The following is a 9,946-nucleotide window of genomic DNA, read 5'->3' as shown; positions in this document are numbered from 1 at the left end:
TACCACAATTTGAAAAAAGTAAGAAAATTAACAGTATTATTTTTAGTGATAAAAAAAAAAAAAAAAATTTGTATTAATATTAAAATAATTTTTCAGTATGCAAAAATCAATATAACGAATTCGTCGATTCATGTTATAAACAATATACTTTTGAAGTTGAAGATGAAGATGAAGATGAAAATATAGATGAAGATGAAGATGAAGATAAAGATATTGATGAAGATGAAGATGATGATGAATATATATATAAAGATGAATATGAAGATGTCGATGAATCACATGAAAAAGTAATTGATCTAAAATACATGATTAACCTCTGTGGATATAATTTAACACTACTAGATGTAGAAGATTATCCTTTTTCTGAAATAATGCCATTAATAAAAAGTAATTGTCCAAATGTTGAGGATCTTTTCTTGGGTTTCAAAGAATTTAAAATCCAAGATTTTGATAATGTTTTTTCTAATATGTCTCATCTTCAATCGTTGAGTATTAAATGGGGATGTGAATATTCAAATCTACCAGATACTTTGGTCGAGTCATTGGAACAAGTTGGTGGAACCTTGGAAGATTTTAGGCTTGATTGTTGTTCTAAAAATAATGACTTCTGCTTACCACATTCACTGACTTCGGTAAGTTTAATTAAACTTTTAATTTTTAATTATTATTTACACAATAAAAAAATTTTATTTAATTTTTAATAAATAAATTGATTATTTTTCAGGTTTTTCTTGGATTTGTCGTTTTAAAAAGATTACATATGTCTGGTTTCGAACCAACCCAACCATTACTCGAGTCAATAGGTCAAATGCAAAATTTGGTTCATCTAACAATCAGTTTTTGTTGGAAGGAGTATCAAATGCTTAAGAATAAAATCAATATGTATCCAATTGGGAATTTGAAAAACCTTGAGAATTTACGTATTAATTTTGATTGTGGTGTTACAGATGAATTTTTGATAAATCTTTGTAATAATGCTAAAAAATTAAACTCTTTATCTATAATTGATACATATATAACAGATGATGGTAAGAATGCACTTAATAATTTAAAAGGATTAAATCCGTTTCTTTGTAAACCATGTAAAGAATGATTATAAAAGAAAAAAAAATAAGTTTATTACTAATAACTTAATTCAATGTTATATATAATGTTGCATTGAAATGTTGAATATAATATTCAACAACTAACTAACTAACTAACTAATATTCAGAACTTAATTCAGATTAAGTTAATTACTAATTTAATATTATTATCGTATTTAATAATAAAAAAGAATAAATCTAATAATATAATTTAAACAATTACAAATTGCAATTAATTTATTTTTATTCACCTGTTATTTTCTTGTCTTCAAAATGATTTAAAAAAAGAAAAAAAATTATAATATATATTTCTATTATTTGTTATCTTGTAATTAATATGATAAATAATTTTAAAATATTATTCAAAATAATATGTATAGTTTTAAATTAAATTATTTGCAACAATATAATTCCAAGTAGATATTGATAATTATTTTTGATTAAATTAAAATCCTTTTTTTTTATTTTTTTTTCCTTAGAATATATATTAGGCTGTATAGCTATAGTTTATGTGATAATTAATAATTTAATTTCTCCAATCCAAGTCAAAATAATCAACACGAAAACTTAGATTTTATTTTTATGATTCAAAACATAAACGATATTTATTGATTAAAAGAAAAAAAAGTTAATAAATTTATAAAAAAAATATCATTATAAATCTATAAACATTTTTATAATTTTTTAATTATTTAAAAATTGAAGAGCAAGTTCTTCTGCAGCAACAATATCATTAACTTTCTGTTTTTTCTGTTTCTCCTTGATGTCTTTTATTGTGACAAGTTTCCTCTTTGGTGGTCTGTTAAAATAAATAAATAAATAAATTAGCAATTGTCAATGAATATAATGAATATTTAAATAATTTAAAATTTACCTGTGAACTTGTTCAATCTCTTCATCTTCAGAATCATCAGCTTCTTCATCAGAATCTTTTTTGGGACCATAAATCTTGTCAGGATCAGGCAACCAAGATAAATCGGGACCATCTGAATCATCATCTTCACTTCCTGAAGCAAGTCTTGGATGATTTTCAGCAACAGCATTATCATCATCATCATCATCATCTTCCTCTTTACTTTTACCAGCTTTTTTCTCAGCCTTGGCTTTTTTTTTTTCTTCACGATGTTTAGCTCTAATTTTATCTCTAAATCTTTGCTTATCAAATTTATCTTCCTCCTTGAGAATTTGCTTGACTTGTTCAATATCAATTCCAGATTTTTCATCATCTTCATCATCATATTTTCTTGCTAATTCAGATACTTTTTCTTTAGTTGGATCAATAATTGGTGCTCCTTCTTCATCAAATGCTATTTTTTTATTTGCTTTAATTTTTTTCTTTAATATTTTTTTAGCAAGAGCTGGTTTTGTTAATGGTTTTTTTTTATTTGTAGATTTCGATTCATTAACTGATGATTCTTTTGTCATTTCTTTGTCATCAATAATATCATCAATTTGTACATTCCTTTTTTTAATAGTTAAAAAGTCATCATCATCACTTTCATCAATATTAAAAAGTTTTTCATCATTTTTAACTGGAGCTTTATTTTTTTTCTTTTTTTTATTAATCATTCTTAAATCATCATCACTGTTGGATTCTTCATCATCTGATTTACGTGTTTTTAATTTATTTTCATTTATCTCATCATCATCATCATCATTAGCATTATAATTTTTGTTAACTTTCTTTTTAACATTTGCTTTGTCAATAATTGTCATTTTTGGTGCAAAAAATAGACCAAGTGATTTAGCATATGCCTCTGTATCCAATGCAGTAACATCAAATATACTTTTATCTTTCATAAAATAAACAGATCTCATGTAACAAATAAATGCTCGTTGTGCTGTTTTTTTCAATTCATTATCTTTGGCAAGAAGTGACTCTAATTTTTGTTGTATTGATGAGTTTTTAATATGATTTTCTGGTACAATAATTTTTTTTATTGGAATTCTAGCTTGTTTTAAACATTGAATCATTTTCTCTTCACTTGATAATAATACAAGTAATGATTCACCACCTTTTTCAAGTCTAGCTGTTCTACCAACACGATGAATATATGTATTTGTATCCTCTGGACAATCCATCTGTACAACCCAATCAACACATGGAAAATCTAAACCACGTGATGCAATATCAGTTGCCAATAAAACACCATCTGGTTTACTACAAAATTTATCATAAACTTCTAATCTTTTTGGTTGACTGAGTTTTCCATGTAGTGCTGCTAAATGTAAACCAGGACTAATTCGATGAAATGCATCATGAATAAATTTAACTTCTTTGCAAGTTGAAAAAAATATAATCAACTTATATTTACGATGATTGATTATGAATGACCATAAAAGTTTAATCTTTTCTTCAAGTTTACATATTGTATAATACTGCTTTAAATCTTTAGGTGTTGCATGTGTTGAACGTTCATGAACACTAACATAAACTGGATTTTTTAAACTTAATGTTGCTAATTCTTTAACTGATTTTGTTTGTGTAGCTGAATATAATAATGTCTGTCTATGTTCTGGTAAATTTTCAATAATAGCATTCATTTGTTCTCGAAAACCCATATCAAGACAACGATCAGCTTCATCAAGTACAAGAATTTGCATTGATGTACAATCAAACAATGGATTTTTATCCATATGATCAAGTAATCTTCCTGGTGTACATATTATTATGTTGCATTGATCAATTCTTTTTGATTCATGTTTTAAACCTTGACCACCAATTATCAGAGCAGCTGACACTTCATGATAGTGTCCAATAGCCTTAAGTGTATTGAATATTTGAGCAGCTAATTCACGGGTTGGTGATATTATTATAGCACCAAGTCCATGATCTCGTGTCCATCTTTTGCAATAAAGAATTTCTAATACCTAATTTTTAATGAAATACAAAATTAACATATGCAACATGTTGGCTTTAATTAAAATCAATACAAATAATACTTACAGGTATTAAAAATGCAAGAGTTTTACCACTTCCAGTTTTAGCTGATGCCAAAACATCATTACCAGCCAATGCACAAGAAATACCATCCTTTTGTATATCAGTTGGGTTAATATATTCATATTCCTTTGAGTCAATTTTTATTTTACCCTTCAATCCTTTTCTAGTTTTTGATGACAATGGTATATCATCAAATGTCTTGATTGTTGATACATTAATCTGTGTTAAATAAAAATAATGTTGTTGATAAATATAATTATAGGTATAGAAAAACTTTTATGGATTTTAATTTAATGCTTTTTATTTTACTTACATTTTTGTATTTTGATTGAAGCTCAGCAATCTCTTGTTCTTCAGGTATAGCTTTTTTCTTTGGACGATATAATCGTACTTTTTGTCTATTTGATTTAGCCATATTTTTATGTAGATCTGTATGAATTTAAAAAAGTCAACATATATTAAAATTCATAGGTTATAAACACATGTAAGAAAAAATTTATACAAAAAAAATAAAAAATAAAGCAAAATAAATTTTTTTTATATAAATTAACAATGTATTATTATTACTGTTATTATAAATTAATTATTTATTAATTATGATTATTATGTAATTTGGATATTTAGGTTAAAAATGAATTTAAAAAAATATTATTTCAACCAACTTGAATTGCAATGAAATAATAATGATTAATGATTAATAAATAAAACTTTGTAATTTTTTTTTTTTTTAACTTACATTTTACACTATTTTATTGGCGATTTTATTAACACAATATTTGGAGTAATAATAAGACACTTTTTTGACATTTAATTTTTTTATTTATATGAGCTTTAAAAAACACGTGTAAACATTAATTTAGAGAGTGTAGACTGAGAGCAGAGAGCACCTGTGGCAGTGTGTGGCAGAGAGAGACAGTCACACACATATATAATTTGGCTGCGTGTGTGCGTTGCAATTCGCGCATGCCCCCGTAGAAATATTTTTTCTCGTTTGAATTTTTTTTTCGACTGGAGAAATACGGAGAAATATTTCTACCGTATTTCTACCGTATTTTTACGAAAAACAATTAATTTTTTTAATTTTAATTTTGTTTTATTTAAAAAAAAAATAATTATATATATTTGTTTATTTATCTATTTACTTATTTATTTATTTATTTATTTGTTTTCAATGATATAGTTATACATAAAAATTATGATAAAAAATTTTTTCATTAATTCCTTGTTACTTATTATAGTCTAAAATTTGAAAATAAATCGTGGAAAAATAATTTACTCTCGTACTAAATGATAGTTACCTAGGTTCCTTTTGGTTTATTGGCTTACTTTTTTTTCTAATATAATCACAAAACAACTTATCTTGATTATCACGGAAGCTTTTATCATTTTTCCTGCTTCTAAGTTGCGGTACTTTTGCTGAAATAAAAAAATTTGTTATTTCGAGCAATTATTAATATCTCTGAAGATTCTATACATACATAAGCCAATAATAATTATTATTGGCTCATGTATGCATGGAATCTTTAGAGATATATATTTAATTTATATTTTACAATTACCAAATATTTTTGTAACATCAACAACAGATTGTACAAACTCATGGTAAAAAATATCATCGCCATTTCCATAAGTTTGAAATATAGTTGCAATCATATTATATGTTAATTTATAATCAATTGAATCAAAAAGTTTTTTCAATTTTGTAAATGGCACAGTACGATATGATTTAGATGCATATTTCTTGAATTTTTTCTAAAACCACAATTACATTAACATAAATATAAAATTATTAAAAAACTTTTTAATATTTATTTACTTTTAATTGCTTGATAAACTGAATAATTTTTTTAAAATCCTTTATATTAATTCTTGATAGATAAAAAAAGGATTCATCATAATGATTGTAATAGCCATAATTATCAGCGACCATTGAAACTAAATCTTGACTCAATTTAATATTTATTTCTTCACAATATGATCCTTTCAATAAAATAATGTATAATCAAATTACAAAGTGAATTATGAAATTATTATTTTTTTTCTTTTCTTACCTAGATTACTTTTTAAAGTCATTATAATTAATATAAAATCATTAAAATTTATTGGTTCTTTTTCTGTATCAAAATTATAATAAATACTTTGAATTTCGTCAATCTGTATTAAATATCCATTTTGTTTAAATAAACGTATCATAAAAAGAATATGGATCATTGCATGATGTCCTTGTTCTAAAAAATTCTCATATTCTTCCTAAAAAAAATAACGATAAAATAAGAATTTTTTATCTTTTAAATTTTAAGATAAATAAAAATAATTAATAGCTATACTTCAAGTTTTAATAATATTTTTGTTATTCTTTCAATAGACAATTTTTTTTTTTGCATAAATTTTTCTGTTTCTAATACTAATTTTAACTTGGCAATTATTTCATCATCAAGTTTAATTTCAGTGTGACCTGTTGATAATAAATGAAAATAAATTTAATCAAAATATATCTAATAAGTAATAGCAATAAAAATTTATACCTACAATTTTTATTTAATGAAAATCCATCATTTTTTAAAATATCATACAAGCCCTTGAAATCAATCGTTTTATCAATTTTATTTTTATAAAATTTTGTAGTTTTTGCCATTTTAAAAAATAATTCACTATCTTTATTTTCAATATTTTCTGATATTAAAGTATGTACCTTTTCATTTATGCTAGGTACATAAATATCTCGATCATACACCCTTGAAATAAATAAAAAATAATCATGTATATATATTTAATAATTTAATTTGTTTTTTATATACATATTTGTTTAATGAAGACAACAAAACCAATCATACTTGTACTCAAGAAATAAATAAAAACTTACTCTAAAATATTTTCTTGTTCAGACATTATTTGAAGATAAAAAGTTGCTCCTTTAATATTATTTCTAATTGACGGTAAAATATAATATGTACCCAATTTTAAAGTCAAGCGGTTACTCAATTGTCCAGACATTGAAGTTATATAATTGCTATAACTTGGGCCATGTAAAAGATAATTACGCAATGGTTTTTGTAATTTATTTTCCTCAGTTTCATTAAACTAAAAATGCACGTAAATTAATTCTATTTTTTAAATTATAAAATCCAATAATAATAATTTAACTTACTGATAGAATAGTAATGTCTAATTTTGTACTGATAAAATTTTCTAAATCACGTTGATATTTTAATGACAAACTAATTAGAATACTACATGTATTATCATTTTCTTGACCTTCATCTGGCTCAGTTAATACAATACGATATTGTGGTTTCATTGTAAGCACATCATTTACTTTTACTACCTTCGACGAGGTTCCTCCCATAAATATTCCTTCTTTTGCTGATAACGACAATTTTTTATTTGTCGTTACTGTGTAAATATCACCGATCACTGAATTTGGTGTTAAATTACAAATTTCAACAGTTTCAAAATAGTCTATGAAATCTTCGTACAAAATCCAACTTTCTCCATCAACTTGTATTTGTAATTCAGACTTCATAGCAACTCGGTTAATTTCATTAAATTCGGTATATATTTTTTTGATTTTACGAGGATAACGAATTGAAACTTTTGAACCATGTGGATTGTTAATACGTATCAATTTGAATTCACGATCATCAGTTTTTTTTTTAATTATTTTCACAGCTGTAATAGCATAATAATGTCCTAAAACAATATTTAAAGAATTTTTTTTATTTTTTTTTTTCAATGTCTCTTCGTTATAAGAGCCACAGCTTATCATTGTCTGTCTTATTTTTGCATTATAAATAATTTCAAATAATGTTTTATATTCTCTTGCAACAATGTATACTTCAGGAATACATCCTGATAAATCTTGCATCGCTATTGAAGCAAAACCTCCTTCAAGTTTTTTGTATGATCGATAGTTTAGCTTTGCGTAGGCTTTTTCAATTAGAGGCACCTAAATTTCATTTATATACAGTATAATTAAAAATATATCAAACAAATTATTATTATTAAATGTATTGAGATTTTTATACAAACCCAAAATTCATTGGAACTTTTTAAAGATGTATACCATAGAAATTTTCCGACAGTTTGAAGACGATCATCGATGACAATGTCAACCCACTTGCCAGCCTGCCAAAATCTAATGAAAATCAATTATTAATTAATTATTTTCGACAAAAAAAAAAAAATTACATTAACCATTTATAGAAAATTATTTTTCTAGTCATCTATTTTTTTTTTCTAAGGTCATTAAATAATTTTTTTTACATATTTTGTTTAAAAAAATATAGGTATAGCATTTTTTATCTTACTGTCGTAAAATTTTTATGAATATTTTTTATATTTATTTACCTGAAGTGAAATATACCAGCATATTTATTTTCTTCAAATGACTGATCGCTTGATGGCACAATAAAATTAAATAAATTTTCATGATATTTTAGATTTAAAAGTCCAACTAAAAACCAGCAATCACCTAGTAATCTTTGTCTCAGGTGAAAACTTCTGTCACGTTTATTTTCAATGAATAAAACTGGATTATTTGAAAGTTGCTAAAGAAAATTAAAAAATATGTATATATAAAAAATTAGAAAATATCCTGTATCTGTATACACAAGATATTGTTTTTTTATTTTTCTCATTTTTTACTACCGTGGGTCTCTTGTAACTGAAGATTGATAGTTTTGTTGGAAATTGTCTGTCTTTAAATAGCTCGCCTGATTTTCGTGTCTTTTCAAGTAGATCATTGTAGTCTTGCTGTTGCAATCTAACAAATTCACCATCTATGTACTGCATCAACTGAAATAATTAATCAATTTTTAAAAGTATAAATATGTGAGCTCAAAAAAAAAAAAAAAAAAAAATTAAAATAGCGCAGCTCAGGTGACCTGGACATTTTCCACTGGCATATCATTGTCATCTGATAACGATTTTCGATAACTGATAATGGTACTACAATGACCTTGAAAATTATATACAAAGATTAAAATTAATTGAGACAGTATTATATGATTAAAAAATTTTATTTACCGATAAATTGATTCAGCAAAATCACTGAAAATATATATTTTATTTTCATAATTATATATACACGTGTACAATATTTATATAATACACTTTGAAATAAAATATGAAAAATTGTTGGATAGTTAACTTGTTAGTCAGTACAATTGTTTTGTTTCTGTTTCAACTGATAATTTTTATGAAAAAAAAAAATTTTCTTATCATCAGGAATTCGATTTATTACTTTTTTTTATTTGTAAAATAAATAAATAAAATTTGAAAGTAAAAAATAAAAAAATTTTTTTAAAGTTTACTATAAAAATATGATTTTATTTGAAAATAATTTTATAAATTTTAAATATATAATAATTTTAAAAAAATAAATAAAATAAATTTTGAAATTTTTTAATTTTATCGGTTTTTATTTCCATATGCACTCCCTTGAAAAAAATAATCGTCATATTCAAGTATGTACAAGAAATTATAAGCCTATACAATATCATTTGTTTATAAAGATAATCTTTTTTTTTTTTTTCTATAATTCTCACAGAATCTTATTATTGGGTATTATATTTAAATTTTTTGTACCCCCGCCCCCTATTAATTGTAATGTGCTATTTGCACGAAAATAATCTGGAAAAGCCGGGCACCAGTTTCAACCAGTTTAAACTTGTTGAAACATTATTATTCTTTCATGTATCAAATAAATGTATCCTTGTTGCAGCCCTCTGGTGAAATAAAAAAGCTTAATCAAAAGCTGCATCGTGAAATACACATGTGCTTTATTCAGCAGTCAGCACTCTATCCAATTTTTTTGGATATTTTTTTTTTTTAAATTGACATATTAAGCTAGCACAACTTTTTAATAATCATCGGATCTCGATGCAATTAGGCTTAAAATTTTGTGCGAATTATGTGT

At 24.2% G+C, this 9,946-nt stretch overlaps 2 protein-coding genes across 2 annotated transcripts; both read right to left on the bottom strand.

Moving 5' to 3' along the window:
• Positions 1–1,311: 1,311 nt before the first annotated feature.
• On the bottom strand, positions 1,312–4,910 carry LOC122858605 (probable ATP-dependent RNA helicase DDX10). The gene is made up of 5 exons (XM_044161584.1): positions 4,766–4,910; positions 4,343–4,458; positions 4,033–4,248; positions 1,960–3,956; positions 1,312–1,884 (listed from the first exon to the last, which is right to left on the bottom strand). The coding sequence occupies exons 2-5, from the start codon at positions 4,442–4,444 to the stop codon at positions 1,770–1,772; spliced, it is 2,430 nt and encodes an 809-aa protein (XP_044017519.1). The 5' UTR covers positions 4,445–4,458; positions 4,766–4,910; the 3' UTR covers positions 1,312–1,769.
• Positions 4,911–6,888: 1,978 nt separating this feature from the next.
• LOC122859628 (calpain-A-like) lies at positions 6,889–8,933 on the bottom strand. The gene is made up of 6 exons (XM_044163309.1): positions 8,913–8,933; positions 8,677–8,823; positions 8,377–8,576; positions 8,059–8,164; positions 7,178–7,975; positions 6,889–7,110 (listed from the first exon to the last, which is right to left on the bottom strand). The coding sequence occupies exons 1-6, from the start codon at positions 8,931–8,933 to the stop codon at positions 6,889–6,891; spliced, it is 1,494 nt and encodes a 497-aa protein (XP_044019244.1).
• Positions 8,934–9,946: the final 1,013 nt, after the last annotated feature.

Source organism: Aphidius gifuensis, linkage group LG6 (genome assembly GCF_014905175.1).
Source record: "Aphidius gifuensis isolate YNYX2018 linkage group LG6, ASM1490517v1, whole genome shotgun sequence".
In the NCBI taxonomy this organism is placed as follows: domain Eukaryota; kingdom Metazoa; phylum Arthropoda; class Insecta; order Hymenoptera; family Braconidae; genus Aphidius; species Aphidius gifuensis.
Note: the sequence above shows the minus strand (reverse complement) of the source record. Positions and strands in the feature narration are given on the sequence as shown.